We start from the raw sequence: 26,832 nt of genomic DNA, 5'->3' as shown, positions 1-26,832 counted from the left end.
GTGTACAGTGTGGTCTACAATTTTATACAGTAATATGTTCCAACTATGGGCCCTTTTGGGCACCGCAAGAAAGCCAACCCCGTTGAGTCATTAGTAAGAAATACAACCACACTTTATATTCTAGGGCATAAGTAACAGGATATCACTGACGCATGAACACCTTAAATAAGTTGGTGGCAGCAGATGAAATAGGATTCATCTTCATCATGAATATTTCAAAATGTGTTACACTTAATTCGTAAATCACACCAATCTTCTGTTGCCCACAATCTTGCTTAACCTTTCGTCTGCGGGTATATGAAACAACAATAAAATACACATTGTGTCTCGCACTGATAAGTGCTTCAGCGTACGACGGGTTAAAACTTTACCAACAAAATCTAGAAGCCTATATTAATAATAGACCATTAACTTCACATTTTTCCATTGCAGTCATTGTACCACAAATCGATGCCGACAGTGATCTTCGCAGCCATGTGCCTAATATCCAGCACCCTGGTGATGATGCTCCCAGAAACCAGGAATATGAGGCTACCAGACACCATCGAGGAAGCAGAGGCACTCTCCAGAAAGAGAACCAAGAACTGAGGCTGTTAACCCATTATTTAAGTAGGTATAACCAAAATTGTAGAAAACTTAATCTTATTCCAATTAGTCAGTAAAGTCCAAATTCGATAAAGACATTGTGGTATGGCTGCACATCAAGGTATCCTAATCTCTAGTTAATTTAATTGATTTTCAACCGTGTAGTAAAGGGCTAAGGTTGAAAATCTTTTAACAGATTAGGATAGCTTAATGTGCTAGTAGATACCTTTTAGATTATTTCGTTTTGAAAGTGTAAAAAGATTTTTGTATGTCCTAATTTCTGTGTACCTTAACTGTGTTTCGTCTTAATAATTGATACTTAATTTGGTATCTAACCTTAAAATATTAGAACACTTAAAAACATTACTTATTGTAAAGAGTATAAGGTTTAAACTTGTATCTAGTAGGCCACTGATCTTAATTTTGGAGAAACATAGCCTTTTTCGCCATACTATTGTATGCCATAAATTGATGTAGCTTTACATTGTCTTATTCGCCCATTATTTCTACCAAAGTGATATGTACTGTCGCTTACCGCCGTACTCAGTGTCATATACTTAACCCAGTCCTTAGCAATTGTTTTTAGAACAAAATCGTTACTAAGGAATAGTTCCTAAATAAAACCTTCAAGAAAAGAGCGTATTCCTTTTTAAAAGGCCGGCAACGCGCCTGTGACTCCTCTGGTGTTACGGGTGTCCATAGGCGGTGCTGATCGCTTACCATCAGATGACCTGATAACTCGATTGCCCCCTATTCCACAAAAAAGTTTAAGTATTAATTAAATGTCTCTGAGTACGGCAGTAAGACTTTATAAGTCTTCAACAAAATCATGATTATAATTATGCATGCTTAAGCAACCTTATGCATGTTAATTTAAGAAACTATTTCTTTTTTTTATTCATTGTGTTTTATATCACATCTCTGTCTTGCACTTATAGTTTTGCTTGTTGTGGAAAAGAGACAAATATATTTGTCATAGGGCGAATGAATAAATGAATAATAGCCAGTTGAGCTGGTGATCAATGGTTGAACTATCGTGTTGTCCTATATTATATTTGTTTATGTTTTATATTATAAAATGCACGCTAATATCTACTTAAGTTATTGTACCGAAAAAAAATGATCTTAAAAGACTCAGTACTTACATAAAATACTTAAAATATATGCTATTCTGTAATTGTCGATTCGAAACAATCGAAGTAATTGGGAATTTTCGTTTAGTGTCAGTTTTCTTAACGTTGAACGAAAACGAAACGAAAGTGCGTTCGGCACTCTGATTGGTTGGTTCATTCACGCCGGCCAATCAGAGTGCCGAACGAGCCTTCGATTCGTTTTTGCATCAAACTCAACCAATTGTTTTTGCATTAGAGTCATTAAGCAGCTAGACTGTATAAACAACAAAATTAATGTTCTATGGTAAACCACATCTATTACAAGTGTAACCAAACAATTGCTACAGTACTTAAAAATAATTAAAAAGCAAATGAACACCAAAAGAAATGTTTCTGATACATAAACAAAATTGTTAAAGAATTGCTCGAATACGCGAGCCATTACAATACAAAAAATAAAAGAAAACTCGTAGGAATTATACACCAAAAAAAAATTAAAAACTTTTTAAACAAAATTGATTGAGCGCGATAATAAATTAAATCGCATTTCATGTGGACTACACAAACATACAAAAAATTAATACTAGAATAGCATTTTTATAGCTTTTTGATACATTTTCTTGCAAAGAAAAGAGTGTAGTCTCTTCCTTATACTTTTATTACAGTGTATTTTAGTACCAGAAACATACTATTTAAAAACGTCTTTCCGTATTATTAATTTATTACCGAATGAATTCATTTAAAAAAAGTTGTGATTTTTTGCAAACAAGCTATATTTTAAATCATGTTTTATACGATTAATTATAATAAAAATAATTTATAAACACATTTTTTGTATTGTATACATTTTTTTGTTACTTAAACTCGAATATCGGAATATTATGTGTAAAAATAAATACATTAATTGCTACTTAATTTTTAGTGTTTATAAATAAAATCTCCACGCATGCAAATGTGGAAAGGTATGTTAAAACAAACATGGCGTCTATGCTTAGGGCGAGATCACATTGGTATTATCAGCAATAAATAAAATTTCGTTCAAATTACGGTATTTCACACATAGATGTCACTGTTCTATATTTCTTATGATCATTTTTAAATAAAAATCTTTTTTGAAAAAATACTTATTTATGCTGATAATATTAATTATTCCTACATTTATTTATTTATTTAATTTCTTTTTATGTTAATGTTTAACAGTATTTTTGTAATAAGTGTCCACATTTCTTTTTATATTTAGTTATTTTTAAGCTTAGTAAGGGACCAATATAAATAATCAAATGTCCATAAACTGCGCCTGTTTTGAAACTGTATTTCTTCAGTTAGAAGTCCAATTAATCTGAAAATCTGCACAACACTTCATTTAATGGGTACTTATATTATGTGTTTGGTATCTTAATTGGGAAAAAAATATGTTAAAGCCTACTGACTGCGATGCAGAATTTTACAAATGCAACCTACAAATGACGCGTCGTAGACATTGCACTTTATGTTATAAAAATCTCATTGACATTACAAAAAAATCCTTGCGATTTTTGGATACAGTAATCGAAACGAGAGCGCGTTCGGCGCTCTGATTGGCCGGCGCGAATGGATCAACCAATCAGAGTACCGTACGCGCTCTCGTTTCGTTTTCGTTCAACGCAAGGCAAACTTATACTAAGCTTTCAAGTTGCTCTAAAACCCAATGTCGGCAACAGCCTAATCAACCTCCCATACAACGTTACACGCGCAGCGCTAACGTACCATGCAAAATTATAACACAAACACAACTACAATTCCGCGATTAAAGTTTAATTAAACCACAATTTTCCAACACACATTAAACATTACATACATATATAACATATATAACCAGTCTATCATGGTCTCGCTTTGTTTATTCTATACGCACTTTCAAAGGTCAATTTATACTGGTCAGAACACATATACATTAAATGATAAGTGATTTGAATCATCCAGATGATGAATACGTTTCTAATGACTAAATCGTCACATTACGCCACCTTGATTGCTTCATCATTTTAATCATGACTTTTATTGTGATTCTGTTGCAAAATATAAATCATGGGACATCATTATGTTGACGTTTTAACATCATTTGTCATTTTATTTTATTTACTGTGTGGTTTTATGATAGATTTGTGTTTTGTTTGTGTTAAGTATAGTCTGGTAATCTGTTGAGTAAAAACATCCTATATGTTGATCAATTGCATGTTATTTACCATTAGATACTATAGTTTTTTTAAAGTCCAGCTAAAAAATTGCCATCATAGTTTTTTTGCGATGCACTAACAAAATACCGATTTAAAACCATTTCTGTATAATTCGTACTACGTTTCTAAATGCCGTAGTAATACAGAATAATTAATGGTGTGCAACGTCACGCCTTTTATTCCCAAAAAGGTAGGCAGAGGTGCACATTACGGCACGTAATGCCGCTATACAATGTACAACCAATTTTCACCATTTGTGTTATAAGTCTATATAAGTGTATAAGTCAAGTACAGAAAAATTCATTCAGTCAAATTAATTCGCCTTAATCTACGCCAAAATGTGGCAAACATGTATCAAGAATCCCCATTCCCACAACTAGTACTTAAGTTAAATTTTCTAGCATATAATTCTGTTCATAACAAAACTGCCTACATTATATTCATTTTGCAAAAACAAATAAAATGCAACCAAAGCTATAAAATTATACAAAAACGCGACAAACAATTATACAAAAAGTTTAATGTATATTTAATCACTCTAGACTAGCTCTTTATAATAATTAGGTAGCACAATGCCGTGATAGATTAAACCTGGACGTTTTAAATTATAGATAATTGTCAAATCTACAACGCTTGTTGGGTTAAACGGGGATTTCCAATTCACATGTGATTGTCAATTAACATTGGATTTAGTCAACTTTAGTTACACGTGTCATAATTCATAATGATTATAAAATACACTGTATTTTCTATATTTAAAGTTGGTGCAAGCGTGATTATCTTTATAAGTTTTCTCGAGTAATTTGTGCCCAGTCTATGGCAATAGTAGACTCATCCCCTAATATATGCTCATCCCCTAGTATACACATAACATAAGTGAACAGTTAGATTTTAAATGTGCACCTCTGTCTACCCCTCCGGAGACTAAAGGTCATGTAAGTTCATTGAAAGGTCATTGTAATAGCAAATTATTTTCCAAAACATACCGAAATTTATTAAAATATAATCCAAAATTGATATTAGTAAATCTAATTCCTAATTTCTCATTTCAACTGATCCTATTTACTTTTAGCTCGAAGCTACACAACAAATTGTTCTCGTCCAATCAGAAACCGACTGTCAAATGTCAGTTACAATGACATGCCGTACAAAATGACAATGTCATTCAACTTGACATCTAATCGTGGCATGTAAGTAATTTGAATGGGGTCGCAAAATCGGATGGTTATCTATTAAATATTGATGATAGTTCCATATTATTATCTTTAGGGAAGTAATATCTCACTCAAATTGGAAACCACTAGATTAATTTTGTGTTGAATGGATATTATGACATATTTTGTAGCCATTTGCATGATTTTCACATCCATTTTTAAGTTTGTGAGTTTGTGTTTATGTGTATGTTTGTTACTCAATCACATCGAAACGGCTGAAGGTATAGGGATGAAATTTGGAACAAGGGTAGATTATGGTCTGAAATAACATATAGGATACTTTTTATTTCACGGAAATGCAGGCGAAGACGCTGGCAGAAGCTAGTTAACAATTTTTTTTTTTCCTCTGGCGTAGTTTATGGACGCACCTTTGTAGTGATCAAACCGAATTACTACTGCACCCAGCATTTTAAACTTTATATCGTAGCTATTAAAATACATTTTTGGTATTTTATTAATTTTTAGTTTATGTTTTTTTTGTAATATTATTATAATTTAGTACATCAGTGATTGTAATTTTGTGCTTTTATTATAAATACCAACCTATTATTGTAATTATTTATTAATTGATTGTATTTGGTACAAATACATTTGTTGAATACGCGATTTGTATAATAAAGAATTTGTAAAATACTCTTTGGTGTTTTATTGTCGGTCATTAAGGCCTATACAGTGTGAATAATAATACTTTTAAATCTGTGTTATTTTCCCGATGGGATTAATTATGGGCTTTTTGTACTGTAACAAATTAATCACCCTATGACAGATGGTTTTAAGCACCTCAGGATCACATGGGCCAATCAGAACGCCGAAAGCACTCTCGATTCGTTTTCGTTCAACATAAAGCAAACTCGTACTAAGGGTACTGTACCAATAAGGTTCCACCATTAGTATCGGCCCAAGAAGGAATCGAACCGACAACCACTCAGACTTTGAACCAGTATATAAATATAAAGTATAACTAAATTTTATTTCACAATGGTTGTAACTTTAACCCTTAGTATGAGATTGAAGATTTAACGATTATTTAAACCTTAGAAAGCGGATCCACGAGAGACACAATGTGTTTTCTATTGTTGTCTTATATACGGCAGGTTAAACTACATACAATCTTTAACCCTACATAAACAGAGTACCTACAAAGTAAACAATAATTACTTATTCATCTTATATTCAAGTTTTAACTACAACAAAAGATAATACGAAGTTAAAGTATCATTACCATAGTAATAGTTTCAGCATACCGCACTCATTAAACTTCCTTCAGCGGCCCATCCCTTACGGATCCAATTACGGAACCGAGAGTGTCGGATATCTTATAGTAAAAACTGAGTCGGATGGCTATGTGCACGTATGTGTATTTTTTTAGTCTATGGCGCATTTACATCTTAACTATAAAACTTAAAAACTAACAAAGAAAATAAAATAACAAGAACTAAAAATCACTTACTATAATTATATTAACAATGCATCTAAAATACTTTGGTATGTCTATACTTTTTACCCGGCTGCGCCAGAAGGAGGGTTATGTTTTTCGAGAGTATGTATGTATGTATGTATGTATGTATGTATGTATATATGTATGTATGTATGTATGTATAATTGTTTGGCACGCTCTGCAGCCTAAATGGCTTGATGGATTTTGACTTGAGAGGTGTCGTTAGATTTGTATTTACTGTGAAAATGACACTGGATACATCAAAATGTTTAAAAAAACAAAATGCCGGATTTTTGGCGCCAAATTCGAATATTGCTCACTCTCTAGGCTAAACGACTAGATGGATTTTGGCTTGAGAGGTGTTGTTAGATTCGTATTTACTGTGAGAGTGACGCTGGATATATCAAAATAATAAAAAAATCAAAATGGCGGATTTTTGGCGCCATATTCGATTTCAGCTTGATAGGGGTCGTTTGATTCGTATTTACTCTGAGAGTGACACTAGATATATCAAAATATAATAAATAATAAAACTAAAAGAAAATAAAATAAAAAAGGTAATTTAAAAAACTAAAAAACCCGACTGCGTTTCTTTATAACATGAAATTGAAAAAAACCCTAAAACAAGAATACAAGAAAAATTTAAGCAGTCGGGACCCTTTCTAAATATTATGAAGACTTAGTGAGGGCACATACGGCTTTCTGGAATGGGTCCCGACTGCTTAAATTTTTCTTGTATTCTTGTTTTAGGGTTTTTTTCAATTTCATGTTATAAAGAAACGCAGTCGGGTTTTTTAGTTTTTTAAATTACCTTTTTTTAATAAACTAGTCATTAACTAATTATATTATCATACTCAACTGCCTATAATTATGTATTTCGATGCCATTTGCTAATTCTGCCATGTAAATATTTATTATCTATTATTCGAAATTATTTATACTCTGACTATTAGTTGGTACTAACTTGGTAGTTATGAAGAGTTCCGTGGCGTCATGGCATGCTAGTGCAGAAGTCCAGAAAAGCAATAAAATAAGCTGGTGATGAAGCGAAACCGATTTAAGTAATATTAGTATTTTAGGGAACAGTGAGTAAAATTCCCTTTGGGCAGAAATCCTCCAGGCATGTTCGTTGGGATTTTCTGTCTATGTTTATTGGCATATAAACTTCACATGTACGATGTAGGATTTTATGACGTCATCCGTTGATTTGATCGTCTAATTGCGACTTCTGTCATCTGTCACTTGTCATGTTATCTTTACCCGTATCCAGATCCGAAGTGTGACATTGACATGAGTAACATCCCTATTTCCTCGCTGCTCAAACTTACTTTAAATATTTAAGTAAGCTTAAGTAATTACTCAAGTATGCAAGGGTTGACGAGACGTCTCGTGATTAATAATAATAATTATCATTTGGCCGCGAATATCCAACATGAGAATGAGATCTCAGGTTTGAGGTAGATCGGCACTTTCATTTTGGAAATTAATTGTGAGGAATTATGGGATTCCTCACAATTAATGCACGTAGTCTGGAATTGTAATGGACTTTTGGTAATTTCATGGTTGGAAAAAATATATAACTGGTATTTATTATGTTTATTGTATTATAGCTAAGTAAATAGTCATAATATTTGTAATATTACCCATGAATGATGGGGTATGAAAATTAAAAAAATATTTAGTCCGTCTGTAACGTAATTAAAAAATATTAGACACGTATTTTTTTTATTTTTATTTTAGTCATATAAGATAACAACACTTAGATAAAACGAATCAAAGTTTAGGAGCAAATAGGTCATTTCTACGTATAAAATGTACCTAGAAGTGACGTCACGCGTAATTTCAAATTAATATTATCTTCAAAAGTATTAATTTCCATAAGAAAATAAAAAATACGTGTCTAATATTTTAAAATAATCTACAAGACGGACATTCAAATTAAAATTAGTCATCTAGAATTGGTATTTTAATAAGGTATTGGTCGTGGTTAGTTTAACGAGCGAGAAAATCATTCAGATGTATAATAAAATAAAATCAATTTAGTTCGTTTGGTTATTAAAGTTAAATATTATTGTACCTACGGATAAGCACTACATTATACCTATACAATGTGATAGGGGTGAGACTTCTAACCCGTTAAGGCTGAGTACTACATCTAATTTTATCGACAAAAGTCGGGGGTCGAGGGGGTCGAATCCCCTCCCCCTAAAAATTATGGCTATTTTAATATTTTTTTTACTTTTTTTGATATCAAAGGTTGTATGCGTCGTAGAAACAAAAAAAAAATGACAAACTGTAGCTAATAACCTTGGCTAACTAATTCATTTCGTTTCCCATATGTTTGATTATGTTTTGGTGAGAAAAAAATCATTTCTGTATTATTTTTACCGAAAAAATCGCTATTTTTCAATATTTTCAATTGGGGGTTTAACCCACCATATTATTATTGTTTTTGTCGATAAAATTAGATGTAGTACTTAGCCTTAACGGGTTAGAAGTCCCGCCCCTATCACATTGTATAGTGCACAATGCACATACAAAACAAACACACCTGTGTTGCTGCACTTTTGCTGTGCACTGTAATGACAATAGAAAAGGTGTAATAGTTAGAAACAAATCAGAAGAAATAGGCAGATACCTAATTTAACCCACTTTAATCTAAAAGCAACTTATTCTCATTAGTAATAGAACATAAAATCAAACACAACAACAACAAAAACAATGTCTTTTCAAAATCTCGAGAATGTTCCTAGAATACACACAACACAACACAACACATAAGGCTCGCTACACAGCACGCCACAAAGCATTTTAATTTCACAAAAATTGCCTTCTAGAAACAGAGCAGTTGCCATTTTTCTCTTGTTTCTCATTTAAAAGCTAGGCACGTGGCCACAAAACGTGTTTTTTGGGGTGTGAAAACGGCCTACAGCAAAGTTTAGCGTTCTAAGTAACAATGCAGCTCAGAGGAATGAACCATGGATGTCATAAAAAAGTCATGGATATGATGAATTTTTGTCCATATTTATTTATGTCCACGAGTTTCTGATATTTCGGCACTGTTTCAAGCGTCATGATCACGGATGAACATAGTAAATATTCCGTCTCAAGTTCTAATGGTAGTGTTAGTGACCATGTCAATTTAAAAACTTAACTCATTGTTATAATTTCAAGTCTCATTTTAATGTGTTAAATGCAACAGTTTCTTTTTTTAACTTTATAAAGACCTCAATATTAATATTATGTTTGAACTTTATGCTTTTAAAACTGCCTTATCACATCTTATGTATTTCTTAACTTCAAGTAGAGGGGTAGTATCTCAGACTAACAAAGGCGCGGTCTTGCCCCTTTTGTGTGCAACACTCGGGTCGCGACGCCCAAAATATTGCACTTCTCTAAATCGCTACCTAGTGATGTGACTGAGGTCGATAAAATGGAATATCGATGAATAAATAGATGGTAAAGTCTAAAAAACGGCAGTAAAAGTACAATTTTTAATTCTGTTCAGCCGGCTCGAATAATCCTACCAATCAGAGCGCCGAACGCGCCCTCGTTTCGATTATGTACTTTAAACGTTAAGCAAACTAGGAGTACTGGATATGTAAGTTTGAGTTGGGGATGATAACATAATTTATGTACCTAATGTTACATTTCTAATGTTTCTATTAAACGGTTTTATTTAGTTTGACCTGTTTGTTTGCTGAAGTCTAATTTCGTAATTGGCATTTTAACCACTTCAGATCGTTCTAATAATTGGTAGGTACACACTCTTAATCTTGATGACCATACAATATAAGTCAATTAAAACCGTTTAACATATAAATAAATTATGTCTCACTTGTTGCTGTATATGAAACAAGTAAAGTATACGTATACATCACTGTCTTCTACACCTAAGGCATTTACTAGAAAACATAAAATTATATTATGTTATTCTTTAACAATAATATTTTAAGCAATTTAAAAATGTAGTTTGTGGTTTGTGTTAGCGATAAAATGAAATAGCATCGTAAAACTGATATTTAAATAAACCCATACCTTATACAAATACGCATTTTACTACTAAAATAATATTATATGACATTAACCAAAGAGTTCGTTATGGATAGTGTAACCATTTTTTTGAGGGAGGAACATCATCCAATAACTTCTTCTGCCTTGGGTGAGGCGAGAGGAAGTGTCACACTCTTACTGACTAAAAACCTAAAAACCCCGTTCCTACTTCTGCTTTTCGAGCCCAAGCGAATCGATATCGATACTTATCGACAATGCACATCACTACAAGTTGACACGAGCATAAAGGCTCTTTGTGTGATTGAAGCGAAGACCGGAGCCTATCTGCTATCACCTCTATGATCAAGATTACAGGTACAATGTTTGATATTACTATGCATGCTTTTACGTTATAAGCTGTCTTGTAGTTTCACATCTTGTCTAATTCTGTGAAGATATATTATAGGCAAAGATTACTTAAATGTGTACAAATTAGGGGTGAGCCGTGGCGTAGTGTGTGTTAAATTAGGGGTGAGCCCAGTAAAAAACCGAGACCCCTCGCCGGTAATCGCATTTGCGACCAGTTGACCAGTAAGACAATCAATATTTATAGTGAAAATAAAATCAGAACAGTATACAGTATAGCGTCCAGAGGCCTAATCTCAGCCAATTCATTCTTTAATTGCAGACTATTCTATTTGTTCTAAAAAATAAAATAATATAAATTGCCATATAATAAGGCTCACGCCATGCAAATGGGAATTTAGATGTAAATTAGGTGTAGACGATTTAAAACAGTATCATGCAAACATATCAAGTAAAAAGATAGTCCATACGATTATGGGAAATGTCATACTTACAATAATAACATTCATTATTAGGTACATTCAGTTATTAATCTTAGTACTAATTGAAAAAAACATACGTCAAAAGAGCAGAAATAGTCACTTGAAAAGTAACGCTAAACACTATCCTTAGAACAAAGATACACCCCATCTTATGTCTACACAATTCATTGACATTGGATTACAAAGTTCCTAGCCAGTTAATAAAGAGTGCAGCAAACTGCAATATAGAACTATGGTAAACGAGCCGAAGTGAGGCGAGGCGAGACGAAGCAAGGCAAGGCGAACCAAGGCGAGGCGTATAAGTTTCTTACAAGACGCTACAAAGCGCTATCTGATGACATTAGAAACAGATTTGCTTGATACGAATTTTATAAGGAAGGACATTCTTGTTATAGTTTGTTTAGAGACTGTATTGAAGTTGATTGGTTAATTAGAATTAGGTTTTACATAAATTTATAATGATAATAATATATTTATTTGCCAGAAACACGGTAAATACAGAGTTGTTACATAAATATTTAAAAGAGATCAATATGTTTCGCTGTCAAAGCAGCATGCAAATTATCCAAGTTTATACTTAAAAACTTATGCATTGTAATTCGTTCGTATAAATTCGTACACTTGTCTGTATATCTACGATTTTTTGTATATATATTTACAATGACATTGTGTATCTATTATCATCTATATTGTATATAGCTTATAACAAATTATTTTTACCTATAAAGATTATAATTACACAGTAAAAACATAATAATTCACTTTCTTGAACTTGGCAGCCATGACTTTAAATTTAGTTCAGAATATACTTCATAGATGGCGTTGTAATCCACCTTTGTATAATTTCATGAAACACTATTGAGTTGTGTGTTCAGAATGCCTTTAAACGTGGTAAATAAATAATAAAACGATGTTTAGGCTTATAATAAAATTAAAATGCAGTATAAACTCCTGTAACACTCTTATTCTGGGCATTTTTTGGTGTGAAATATTTTAAAACTCCAGTATATGTAGTTTGAAACCGCTACCCGCTATGCTATAACCGCAGTTTCAACACTCGACGCGACACTAGGAATGTTCAATTACTGCCCACCGCACTATGCAACCTCGAACCAAATATTCATATACACATACACACGCATAACACACGCAATTATAGACCTTATGTGTATGTTACTGTCTACCGTTATAACAATGATTAACGATTGATAAAGCTTGTTTTAATTTAATAAAAACATGATTTAAAAAAGAACACATTTTTATTTAAATGTGTATAATATTATGATTGTATAAAGCTCATTTGGTTTATCTACGGCCAAACATTTATTTCAATGACGCACCGATTAGTTCCAAACCGTACTAACAGATGTCACTGTGCAGTGACGTCATTTTCTGAATCGCGGTGTTAAGATTCTCCGGCGTTTGGTTGGGTCGGCTCAGATACTCGTCTGAGTTAACTCTGGTTTCCCTTCAAAACGCATAAATCTTTCGCCTTTTACTAAAGATTTCCGTGGAGGGGAACACTCAAATGAGTCTATAATATTTTTTGAATGACTTCGCTTCGGCGGAGTTTATAATTCTTATTAAAACACTACTTTGTAATTTTAATATTACATAGAGTGCCGTAGTAGTCAACGATGACCACGATTTGCCTTCAACAGTTTTCTATTGGCAGTCAAAGATTTAAGCAGCTCGAATCGAAACGAGTCACCTAATGGTAAGCGATCAGCGCCGCCCATGGACACCCGCAACACCAGAGGAGACACACCGATAATGTTTAATGAATAAAAAAAATATCTCAGATATTTTTAGGTCAATTAAACACCCTTCTACATAAACAAAAGACTTTTCAGGAAGGTTATAGGCTATAAAACATCACGCTATAACTATTAGAAGCGAAGAAATAAAGGAAAGTGTGGACAAAACGGGGGAAATATTAATTCCTGAGGTTCCGTTGCGTGCGCTGCGAAAATGGTAAGATACGAAATTTATATGATGAAAGTATTATTCCTCTTAAAATGATCTAAAAAGTTACAGTATATGTCTATCTTTTAGGATTAACTTACTAGAATCGTTTTTATGGTAATCAAACTGGGTCGAAATTAATGCATTATTTGTTAAGAGTAATATAACGAAAAAATATTAATCTTTATCGAAATAAATGTGTTGTTCATTAGAGTATTTAATTGTGAATTGTCTTACATCACTAAACGAATAAACATCTTAGTATTACAATTTTAAAATAACTCCGATATACGCCCGCGCCGCATGATGTGCGAAACACGACGCTGCCAAGGAGAGGCATTGTTTGCGAACGACGCGGAGCCTGTGTAACTATACTCAAAAAAATTATAGTCTTACTAACGAAGTAAAACATTTTTTGATCATTGACCATCGAAAGACTTTGTTTACAGCGTAGAATGGCAAAAAGCGGTTTACCACACGCCCACATTTTATTGTGGCTTCTAACAAAGTACAACCAGATTCTACATATAGTGCAATAATGGCTGGAACATTTGACAAACAAAAAAACAATTCTAATTTATACATAAAAATAGGATAGGGTATAAAATATGGTCCTTAAGGATTTCATAACCTTGCGTCACCATGTATAAAAGAAAACATTTTTCTAGAAAGTACTCTTTCTTTTTTTTGAGGGGGGAAAATCATTTGGCTACTCCTGCCTTGGGTGAAGCGAGAAGGAGTTAAAAATTACCCCGTTCTGATTTGAGCCGGGGCCCCGGTAATCTTTTACGTTGTCTGCAGCACCGGATCGTATCAGCCCTATTATCTGTAATGGCTCTTTGAGCGCTCAAGAACGCGACGCACGGTGCACGGGTCTGGTTTTGATCGGGCGACGACTACTCTTACTCGCCGTCCGAGACCCGCGCTTACGGTCGGTGGCCGGGGATCGTTACGCGAACGCCCGGAAGTGTCTTCTGCGGCTGCTTTCGTGATGAGGATCGTTCCCTCACGGCTGCCTCCTCCTTACTAGGATTGCTTCGCAGAAGGGGAGACGGCGTCTCTTTCCCCCTCGCTCCGCATTGGCCTAACTAAAATGAGAGGTTACCGTATTCACACTTAAGGACTCAATCTCAGCACATGCAATGCACACCGCCACTGTATGCTCCACCATATCTTCCGTCCTCGCAATGACGATACCCAGACGAAATGCCCGGGTGTTTCCTCCCACCGAATTCGATACAGGTACCAACCAAAACTTCCGTGGCCGGTAATTGCGTCAGGCGGTAGGTGATTTATGATCTCAATTCTTCAAAAGGGGACTTACCACTGCATAATATGTAACGGACCATCTAAAAATGTACCCTAGGAATATTTCTGAAACACAAACCGGGGTGGCGGTTACTCAACCTATAGGCGCACTTACAATAAACATTGGAAACACATATAGTATAGAAATGAGTGTGGATTGTTCCTTATAATCATAATCCTGTGCTATCACGAATTTTCAATGCACAAATTAACCGTGGGTAACAGCTATAATTAATGAAGCTGAGATAGTTGTTTTAAAAATTATAATGCCTCAAAGTAACATTCAGCGGACGAAGTCCGGGCACAGCTAGTTCCATATAAAATTTTATCAGTATTCACGTATCATATATCAAAAGTACTGATTAAAGCAATTCATTATTAACCAGTATGCCGGGAGAGAGACACTTATTGTGTTCCTTACCAGCGTACAAGACGTTAAAAGGAATTTAAGCATAAATCAATTAAACACCCTTCTACATAAACAAAAGAATTTTCATTAACTGTTAATGAACCTAAAATATCTAAATAACAATGAAAAGTAGCCTACAAAAAGTTAGTGTTTCGACACAAACAAATAGCTCATTAGAGAATAATATCTACGAAATACAGGTAGCCTAGTAATTCCCTACACGAGTATACACTTAGTATTAAAGAGTTATTTTCGTCCTGGGACTGCCTAAGGCCTAGGCATTTAGTGCTTACAATAACTCATTTGATATGTGCGTTGATTTGCTAATTTATACTGCAAAAATGTAATTTCGTGCTTGTTTTTTTTTAGTCTTAATTAATTTTTAATTAAGGACGAACCCCGTTATTATATGCCGGCAACGCGCCTGTTACTCCTCTGATGTTGCGGGTCTCCAAGGGCCGCACTGATTGCTTACCATCAAATGATTCGTGTGCTCGTTTGCCTCCTATTCCATAAAAAATAAGAGTTTAACACTCACCTCATCCAAGAAAGGGGTAAGTGATTGGATTCTATTATTAAAAAAAGTAATTTTTGATTCATGATGATTAACAACACTTACCTACATCAATTGGAACAAATCTACAAATGAAATGACTAAGCTTGACTTATACATAACATTCAGATGACTCAGGGCACCTGGAATAAGGCAAGTAATCTGTTTACCCTCGAAAGGTACTTACAAATTACAATTTTCCAAAGTTACACAGCACTCCCGGGTCAGATTTTCAGTATTCATAATTCAGAAGTTATTCAAGTAAATTACCATTCGTCCTTAGGGTTGCTTCAGGGTTGTCGAGTTTAACTTAAGTAAGCAATTTTTTTTATAACACGCCGGTAAACTTGCCGTTCACTTGATAAGCAATGCCGTCGCCCATGGATAAAACACCAGATCATTCAAAGTCGTTGCCAGCCTTTTAGTTTGGGAGATCGGGAAGGAGGCATTGGGCCTCCGGTAACCTCACTCACACAACAAAACACAACGCAAGCGTTTATAACGTCGGTTAGGCCATGCTATCACTCCGGGCGAGCCGATTATCGCGTGCCGAACAGGCTCTCCCACACTTGGTAAACTTAAAAATATTACCTCACATGTTTATTTTAGCAAATTAGATCATGCCTGAATAGATACTTGAGCACTCTCTATCAGCACTCGATATCTATACGTAGTTTTAACATTTTATCCATTATTTTTAATTTGTTGTAATTTTTTCATAGCCCTGTTGTAAGTTATCAGTTAGATTCTCGTCGGGCATGGTATTGCTGGCCTTTTTTCCGATTTAATTAGTAGTAGCACGGAGTCTGGAAGTAGCACCCGGTATTTGGCAATAGGCTCAACCCCTAGAACATATAGCATATGAGACTTACAACATAAATTTTAGTACTTAAAAGGCGTGACGATATTTATTTGTTTATTATAAACTTGATCAACTTATGTACCAGCATCAGCCCTACAGATCCAAGTCGCCTTCAAATTTATAAGTTCTCGTTTCATAATCACAAAGTTACCTTTTTCTTAAACGCCATTTTGTTTAAGCAATAATAGCACTTAAGTGTTATTAGCTAGACGAGCAACATCAAAGGTTTTGGTAATTTCAATAAATGTCAATATTGTAATAATAGATTTTGTTTTTGAATGAAGTTGGGGTAATTGAACTTTAAATAAGCAAGTTTTTAATCGTTGTAGGGAATTATTTTAAAGTAAGGTTACTATGAAATGATCTTAAAGAAAAACACGCTAAGCTATTGATATCTGTTGCTATAATTTCAATTTTACTGTGTTGTAATACAGTCCAAAATCTATTAGGTAAAGAAAAGCACTTCGGCCTATATTGATCTGTACATGAAAATATTTTTATGTCAAACGGTTTTAATTGGGTATGGTCATGAAGATTAAAAGGATGTATCAAATATCAGATCTATCGGACGTCAGAATGGGGGTTTAAATCCAATTACAAAAGACCCAAACAAACAGGTGAAGCTAAATAAAACCATTTCATTAATAAAAAAAGAATATGTTTTTTTTCTTAAAGGCTTGAAGGCCGTATCGGTTCGGAAATTCCGCGCACCACCTACCACTACGAATAACAATCAAACTTATGACGTCATTTTGGAAGTACATTTTTTTAACAAACGGTATTATAATATACTAGCTACTTCCGCGCGGTTTCACCCGCTCTGCTTGGCTCCTATTGGTCATAGCGTGATGTTTTATAGCCTATAGCTTTCCTCGATAAATGCACTATTCAACACGAAAAAGAATAAAATAATTATTCAGATCGGATCAGTAGTTCTGGAGATTTAGCGCGTCCAAACAAACTAACTCTTCAACTCTATCATAAAAAAAATTATCCATAAAAAAATAAGTATAGATAAACAACAACAGCTGCTTATCCTTGAAACAGACAGCTCTATGATATTGTGTAAATAAATAACTAAGCGATCTTACTGCGTATATTGATGTGACGTTTGCTACCTATGTTGTGTTTATTTGTCGCATTCTTGAGCTTGTAAATAAGTTATTAAGTTAAATCTAAGCTTGTAAGGTCAGTTGAGAATGTTGGTAGGTAGGGTGAATGAATTATTTCTATAGGTACTTCATGAGGCTTCGAGTATGCCTAGGTTCAGTATTCTGAATCGCATACAAAGCGTGCGGCGCGTTGCGATAGTATTTTGTCCTGGCGTGACTCAAATAATCATCAGACCACCACACATGAGGCCTAGTAGATGCCTGATCCGAAGCTGCAGACTACCTAGCGTATTTACCGGGGCTTCGGCTCGAAGGGCAGAAGTAGGAAGAGGGCGGTTTTCAGTCAGTAAGAATCTGACACTCCCTCTCGTCTCGCCCAAGGCGAGAGATGTCATTGGATGATTTTCCCCTTAAAAATTCCTCAGTGAAAGCGTGAAATTTGTAATATTAGTATAGTGGAACAAAATGGAGTCATACATTATGCTGATGTGATTGAATCCATTTAATCAAAACTAAATGATATGATGTTAAATGAAGATTTGACAAAACTAAATGAACCTTTAGATCTACTTCTACCATGTATCAAAAACTCACTAAAAAAAACTATTTAATTAATATATTGGAACTAACCAAAATATTTTAAGTAAATACAGTAGGTACATCGTCTTTTCTCTTACCTATATGTACTTACTACTACTGAGTCTTCGTTTAATTATCGCAAGCCCAGCAAACGAGATCCCACGCTAAAAATAATACGCAATAAGTCAATGCACTATACAATGTAGGATCAGCAGCTCAGCAGGTGTCTTGCGTACACTTGCATAATTACATTTGAGCTGTCCAGTAGCCACCATATCTGTGAGAGATAATGTAATACTAGGTATTACAGTTCATATAGTCTTATTTCTATAAATTAGTAGGCCACTCGCCTGTGCATAAGCAACCTATTCAATTCAATTCATTAATCTATACCTACATACAATAAAATAGCAGAAAAGACAAAACTACACATGGAATCATTTTTAAAATACTATTTTTTTAGGGGTGAAAATCACCTAATGACTTCTCCTGTAGTACGTTTACAAACATACAAGTTTATATGCACATGACACCCAAACCCGGAACAACAATTTGTGAATCAGACAAAGAGCTGCTCGTGCGGTAGTCGAACCCGCTACACGTTACGCGGCAGCCTGCACCAACCGTGTAGTCTGTTTCTGTAAGACTATAAGTGAAATAGTCTAAGAGAGTCTATTTTAAGATCCCGAATCTTCTAAAGTATAAATCAAAATCATTCAAGAAAAGTACAAATCGTAATAAAACAGCTATATCTTTACCAAACGAACAACTGAACAAGCTAGTGGAAGGCAAAGCATATATTTGAAGCTACTTGCCGGATAACAATCCCTGTGAGTCAAAAAGTTTCAATCCTACAAAGAGCTTGTGTTCAGAATAGAGCCAGTAGGGATGGGTCGTATGTCGATGAAAAATTATCGATGTTTTTGCAATATGACGTCTGGCAGTACATTTATTTTTATTGTATCTGATTGGGGTCCTAGTTTGACTCTAAAGTTAACATTTTATTTTTTAAGAAAATAAGTTCAATATATGTTCATTTTAAATAGATATCATCTGGGTAGCTTTTAAAGTCAAAATCAAGTCAAATCATTTATTACAATTAAACCGTACATAGGTACTTTACTTTATGAGAATAACCACCCCATTCGTACTCCTGCTTTTTGAGCCGGAGCCCCGGTAACCAGCTATGCAGTCTGCAGTCGTTAAACACCTACTTCAAGAAAACTTAGACACGTTTTCAGACATTTTCAGACTATAATATGCTATATTGAAAATCCCAATTATTTTTTATGGCTGAAAATCGTATCTGAACCTCTTATTATAATTTAACACACTACATTAGTTACACAATTAAATTACGATTGTTAGAAAATCCTAAGCGGTTCTCGCTTGATGAATCGGTTGCCGTAACAAGTGTGTTGTCAACTCGATTTATTACACATACCGATTGTAGAATCGTATTAAGCGTATATAATAATCTCTTTTATTAATGGTCCTAAGCTGTACCTGTTACTGGTCAAGTAATACATCAATCAATATTAATTCATTTATGTATTTTCTTATATTTATGTGTATGTAAACACTCTTGATACATATATAATGACATGGTATCTGTTATTCCTCGAAAGACTTAAGTTTTTTGCTATAATATTATCTTGCGGAGGTTATATAAATATAATATCTATCTAATACTATGAATATGACAGCGTATGAGGATTATTCTAATGTGCATATGTATATAACGGAGAAGGAAAACATCGTGAGGACCTGTGCTTATAATTATTAATTATAACTTTCAAATCGCCAATCGCATTGAACAAGCGTGGTGATTAATTTTTAAACCTCCAGTATGTGAGAAGAAGCCTTTAGACAGCAGTGGCCACGTATAGGCTGTTGATGTAATGTGTATATGTATGTTATTACTCTTTCATACAAAAACTAGACACTGAACAGATCTGAGTGTTTAGTAAAGATAGAATACACTCCTTCCAATTCCCTAAAAAAATAACTTAAAATTAAAATAAAACATCAGTGTTTACAGGTATATCCACTATTAAAACATGTTTTCGCCATAGCAAGGTATAAGCTATCAACTCACAACCAGATTTCAAAAACTCTATTCAAATACCTATAGATTTCAAATTGTTTCAGTTATATCGTGTGAAAAACCAATTAAAAAAAAATAGCATGCCATATATGGTTAGTTTGGAATAAAAAATCCTCTATTTTTAGTACCATAAGATCTCAGATACCAATTATATCACATAAAATATAATATCTATATATACTAGCGTGTTCCAACCTGTTCAGTCATAATATGGTGCCTACTGAATTACTTTAAATGATATTGATATTGACATTGATCAAGAGCTAAAGTGTTAGTGATTACTCGTCATCAACCCAGCGATTGCAATTATTGGCAGGTGTCAGGTTTTGCTATCAATATGCTTAGGACATGTTTGAACGTTTTAATTTTTATTATAAAACGGTTTTATTTTCCTTGCCTCGTTTTTTTTTTGATTGTGTCAAATTTAGTAATTGTAAGTTTGTTCTCTTCCTCTTCCTGATAATTAATCGATCGATATTTGGTACACACTTCAGTAGAGAGTTTACCGACATTCCTTCTAGACTAGTTCTTGGAAACAGCAAGATTTTTACAAAAGTGAGTTTCAAGTATAACTATTGTATGACTTCAGCAAGAAACTAAAGTAATCTATAAAGTACTAGTAATTATACTCATTTTTTATTAATTTGCAACGTGACGAAATCAATCGAATATAATCAACAAATAGTTTTTCTTTCTTTCACAATTCTTTGCATTTCCTTCAGAAAAAGTAATTAGAGACAAAACAATTAGGTAATATTATTGTTTTACCAATTTAATTATTTCCTTACTATTCATATTCACAACTAATAATATTAATTAACAATTTTCCGACAAGTTTTCATTTGCATAAGTAAAAACACTTTTTTCAAATGAATTGTATATTTCCGTTAACATTTAAAACAATATAACAATCGATTTTATTGCAAAACATTAAAGTTATAAAACTATCTAAGCAAATCTAGGTACTAAAAAGACTTTTATAAAGTTAAATATCGAAAACTTGATGTCATATGATATAGGATTTTTTTAGGTAAACAGGGTGTAAACGGAACCCTCCCAAACGCCGCATACAGGTGATGGTAAAAAACGAGTTTTATTTACAAATAAACTAAAGAATAATAGTTGTAATCAACTGCTTAAGGCTGATGTTGCATGAATAACACAAAAACAAAAACGATGAAAATAAAATAAAAAATATTAACTGTAACGGTTTTACACCTATAATCCTAATTATCTCAAAATAATAAGGGCAACTATAATAATAAGCCCAGCACATGCAATTATCATAATTCCAGACACCATACTGTTATCGATACATTTAAAAAAATATCGATAACTTCAACACCCATTCCTAAACCGCAGGACGCGCAATATCGAATACTGGCTCACGTCAACGAATAAAACACGGAAATCTTTTGCAATACACGTTGTACGCGATGTAAATGGTAGGCTATTGCATTATATGCTTATCTGATAGGCTTGCGACTCCAAGGTAGATAGATACATTTCTGGAGGATATTTTGGAGAAAGGAGAAAAGACCATATGAGAATGTCAATCCGGGAAACAAGTTTTTCTTAGCCATATGCCAATGCGTAGCGGGTTACCGGGGCTCCGGTTCGAAAGGCAGAAGTAGGAACGGGGTGGTTTTTAGTCAGTAAGAGTCTGACACTTCCTCTCATTCACTGGTTGGTTCTCATTCACCCAGTCATTGGTTGATTGTCACCCCTTAAAAAAATAGGTTTCACGAAATTTTTAATTAAAATACTACTATAAGAAGTAATACAGTTTCCACCAGTCATCTCATCGTCATCATCGGATAATAAAAAATGTGAAAAAGAAATATCAATGGTGATAAAACCACAAAATTCCCTGAACTATAGCGTCCGTAGAGTTTATTACAGAATAATAGTGTCAAAACAATGCCGTGGTTAATGCTGCAGTACCTAATACCTTCTTCAATAAACCATTGTGGTTTTGCATTAGGTAATAAAGTTTCAAATTATCTTATTGTGGTTTTTAACATCTTTCTTAGACTTTATTTTAGATATTTACTAGTTTACCAAGACTGTAATAAATTGTGGAACGTTTTTGGAAATATTTTCCTTCCACTACTTTTGCTAGTCAGAATCTACTCGCTATGAGATCAAATGAATCAAAATGAATTGTCTTGAGTCAATTAACCCTTTTTTGAGGGGGGAAAATCATTTAATGACTTCTTCCGCCTTGGGAGCGGCGAAAATTATTATTATGTGGTATTTTAGCGGCTTGGGCGAGGCGAGAGAAAGAGTCAGACTCTTACTGACTAAAAACCACCCCGTTCCTACCCCTGCTTTTCGAGCCGGGGCCCCGCTAGGCAGTCCGCAGCTCCGGCTGACTCTATTATTCTACAACATTACTATTAGAGATCTTAAGCAGGAATCAACTACTGTATCGTACGTATGAATATGGAATTTTGTCTGAACCTCTACCATGAGTTTGAAGCAATAGTATTTTTCGATAGTTGCTGGCGACAAATTTAGCTACTATCGACAAAAACTATTGTAGTAAACTCATACTAGAGGTCATCAGTAGATGACAAAGAAATATAAGTCTAAAATTCAAGACAACTATAACAAGTCTTTGATAGAACCTTTAGTTAAAACATATAATCCAATTATCGAGCTAAAACAAACGATCGCAGTACACGATACTAAAGCCTCGCAAGGACGGACCCACAAATTTTCTGCCCAATTAAACTTAGGTAATACTAGAAAGTGTGCTAAGTATTAAGGACAAACAAACGTTGGAAAATAATATACGCAAGTAAGTAAGTACTATCCTTATTTTGTTTACTGTGTTACTTAGCGGTTGCATCTGTATAGATGTAAACACCTTCGATGTGGGTAAATATGGTTAGGTTATCATGTAATGGTGGTGTATTATACAGCCTGTGATAATGCAAGCTACTGGCCTATCTTAAACAGTAGGTCTCGATGTCCGTTTTAGGTGAAAAGTTAATGTCGTTTTGGCTTTGAAAAGTTGGTCCTATATTGCATTCGAGTCATACGTAAAATAACTTAACTAGCTAAAGAAGGTACGTGATCGGAGCTGCCCGTTTCCCTAGTTCTGCGCGCTACCTAACGGGTTACGGAAAAGAAGGAGTAAAAACGGACTGGATTTAGTCAGTAAGAGTCAAACACGCTCTCTCGTCTTACCCAAGACGGTAGAAGTCATTGTATTATAGGTACGTGAGGTATAAATACACAACTACCAATGGTTTTTGGAAAATAACTACATAGAGAAGATGCCTAAGACATTAACTCTGCCTCTACAGATTTCTTGTATTAAGTTTATAATAAAGAAGATATACAACATACATTTCACAACCACGACTTCTGCCACTTTCATTAAAAATTGCAATGATTTATTTTACCTTATTTTTCTATCCACTCATTAGTCTAAACATTTCCCACTTCTTATGATAATTACCAGTTTCCTTTCGGCTTGCCTAATAGCGGAAAACCCATGGGGTTCCTCATTTTGACTCACTACACAAACAAACAAAGCGTTTTTGTATGTTTTGCAATCTTTAAATCTTTGATAGCAAACATTATGAAACTTTGTAGGAGATCCCCAGGCCTAACATTGTTCCGGAGGAGGTCTATTAAAGGACCCGGTGCCCCTTACAGGTGCTGAGGGCGGCCACCGGGGTGGTTTTAGTGAGGTAAAAATCCCACACTCCCTAGTCTTTTATCCCCAGGAAGCTAAGCGCCTTTTGAAGGTTTCCGCCCGTTATCAAAAAAAAGGCGTAACATAGTAGGAATCTATTACTAATTATTTTGTTTAGGAATTTGATAGTCATTTGAAGGTCGACAACAAATCTGTGACTCATCTGGCGATATTGAGACGTAAATCGCTTACCATCAGAGAGCAGGAGTACGAAGTTTGCAGGAAAAATTGAATAATTTGTAATAGTTTTTACTGAGAATTTCTTTATTACCCTCTCTTAATCCTGCCCTAGATCTATACTATCAACTTTATTATTAAAATCCTCAGTCCTTTGAACAACCAATTAACAGTTTAACAGTAATCCATTTTGGCTTAATATAATACTTACTGAATACATTGTTCCAATTACAATAAAGTTCCCAGCCATATTCAAAGTTTAAACCTAGGTAAATTTAAAAATGTTATTAAAGAAAAACTTTGTAGTAAAGCTTTTTATAAAATAAAAGACTACTTGGAGGATAGTCAGGCTTGGGAATGAACTGCTATAATGTCCACACAGGTGTTGCTGACATGTTTGTAACATATAGTTACATTTTTTATACAATTTGACATTAACATAATTTGACATTGTTTTATATATTTTTTTTTTCCTTTTATATTTTTATATTTCCTTTTAAAATTGTTAGTTTGAGGACCGTGTGAGACTTTTGCTAGTCATTTTATTTTTAGTAAATTATATTCTGACAGTTTGAGCATTTGTGTGGCCTACCCAAATGTTCTTTTGGTTGGTGTTGTTCGTCGGATCATTCAGCAACAGCCGTCAGCTGAGCTGATTGTAAACTGACACATGCGTGCTGCCATCTGAACAGGTCCGCTCAAACTGCTGTGGTTCTTTCCTCAAAAGACCACTACAGAATCAACTTGCACGGTTCTCCGACATCTTTAATTGATTTTGTCTGGACTTTAAAAGAGACTATGACCTCTGAGTTTGTTTCGGCATTTCTTCTCAGAGTAGTCGGATAGGAAATGCCGGCCTCATCTAGTTATTTAAGAGATTGACGTGTAAAAGTGTTATTTTATAACCTATTTGCAAAATAAATATCATTTATCATTTATCATTATCATTTATCAATCGTTACATATTTAGGTTTGGTATCTGTCCATTTAACGGTCTGTTGCTTCTACATTAAAATATTAAAATTATTCATGATATGTATTCTTTACCTTAATCGGCTTGTTTATGAAAAACAATAGCCGTAAAACATAGTACATGTTAATTATATGAATAAAAGGTATAAAATAAGATAGTTCCTTGAACAACTCTTTGTGTGCTCCACAGATTGTAACCTGTATGTTTGCAAACGCAACCACGACACAGGAGGAAATTCTAATGTGGGACAATGTTTTTAAAAAGAAAAGAAAAGAAAGAAAATGATACTAAATACAACTTATATCGCATCATAATCCTTAAAGAAACATTACGTGAAACGTCCGTATTTATACTTATACATATACATACATAATTTACTAATAAAATATCCAATAGATGGCGCCTAAAACCAGGCAATGAATCAAAAGTTTCAATTACTCCAATTCAACCAAAACAGCTCACAAATACACGACTACTATTGTTCCTGTCTTCAATAAAAACTGAACTTAAATTTCTTAGTAAAGAGAGTTATTTGAACCCCGGACACAGTTGCCACGGGCTTGTTTAACAAACAACGTCTAATATTACGTGACTACTACTAGTAGGGATATAAATAATAACGATTACATCCGATATTTTTAACCGAGTTAAAATAAAAAGAGATTTAGATGCAGTTTTCAGCACAGTATTTTTCAAACTTTGGAAAAGGTTTTAGAGATAGTACCTGACTTATGAAAATGGAGACGGTAAAAAAAATTAGGGCGGTTTCCTGTCCTAATTAAATAAAAATAAGTAAGGGTTGTTGGGAAATCGGGGATGGGGAAGATGTTGAAGGAGTAATTCAGCATCCGGTAACCTCACTTACACAAGGAAACACAACACAAGCGTTTTTTCACGTCAGTTTTCTGTAAGGCCGTAGTATCAATCCGGTCGAGCCGGCCCACACTTAAATAGTAGTGAAATTTATTGGTTAACACTTAAAGTGATCTGAATTTGTCCCAAAACTGCGACCACCTACCGAAAAATAGGCCACAGCAGTAGCTAAACTATTGGTAACCTAAATACAATCCCATAGCCACCAAGTACAAAATTATTGAGGATAGCCTTTGTTCAGCAGCAATAATCTAGCTAATGATAATGAGGCATTTTATTGAAGCATAATCAAAAGACGTTAAAATTAAAACTGTTTTGATGTTTATCGTTACCTTAGACAACTAATTTCTTGTCCCTTTTTTCAATGGTAAACTAATGACCGTTGAAAGTTGTAAGCATCTGCGGTTGGCTCAAAAACAACATAACGCCATAACTTTCCATTTCATTGAGGAAAGTCTTTGCGTAACTCCTTTGTTTATATCTTACTTAACGTTATTTAAGATGTTTTATGAAAACTAGGGATGATGCTGTAGTTAAAGCTAATTCTATGTTTGTGTGTACCGTAGTTTAATATCAGAAATGGGATCACGGGTATTTGTTTTTCGGGATACAATTATGTTATTAGGTGTTTTTTAAAAAAAAATCCCCGCTCTAGGATTTTCTCCTGTGTTGTAAGTATACGTTTTTGAAAAGACATGGTCACTAACTTGAAACTTTTTTTTACCATGTTAAATATCTCGTCTTAAGTTCTAATAATAGTGTCGTAAGTATGTTTATAAACATAGAATTTCACATGTCA

At 34.0% G+C, this 26,832-nt stretch overlaps 1 protein-coding gene, 1 long non-coding RNA gene and 1 other non-coding gene across 5 annotated transcripts in view; all 3 read left to right on the top strand.

Annotated features, from left to right (window-relative positions):
- Window positions 1-5,760, top strand: part of LOC118274067 (organic cation transporter protein-like) — a 40,613-nt gene extending 34,853 nt beyond the window's left edge. For all 3 annotated transcript variants that reach the window (XM_035591422.2, XM_050705028.1, XM_035591423.2), the window contains exon 7: window positions 433-5,760. In XM_035591422.2, the coding sequence (XP_035447315.2) occupies window positions 433-588 (156 nt within the window). In that variant the 3' untranslated portion in view covers window positions 589-5,760. The remainder of the gene's footprint in view (window positions 1-432) is intronic.
- Window positions 1-26,832, top strand: part of LOC126912571 (uncharacterized) — a 99,662-nt gene that overhangs the window by 27,124 nt on the left and 45,706 nt on the right. The window contains exon 2 of the long non-coding RNA XR_007707271.1: window positions 8,752-8,821. This is a non-coding gene — a long non-coding RNA (uncharacterized LOC126912571). The remainder of the gene's footprint in view (window positions 1-8,751; window positions 8,822-26,832) is intronic.
- Window positions 12,861-12,979, top strand: LOC118274419 (U5 spliceosomal RNA). The gene has a single exon (XR_004783475.2). It is a non-coding gene; the product is annotated as a U5 spliceosomal RNA (small nuclear RNA).

This window comes from Spodoptera frugiperda, chromosome 3, assembly GCF_023101765.2.
Source record: "Spodoptera frugiperda isolate SF20-4 chromosome 3, AGI-APGP_CSIRO_Sfru_2.0, whole genome shotgun sequence".
Classification (NCBI taxonomy): Eukaryota; Metazoa; Arthropoda; class Insecta; order Lepidoptera; family Noctuidae; genus Spodoptera; species Spodoptera frugiperda.
This window is presented reverse-complemented; position numbering and strand designations above follow the sequence as displayed.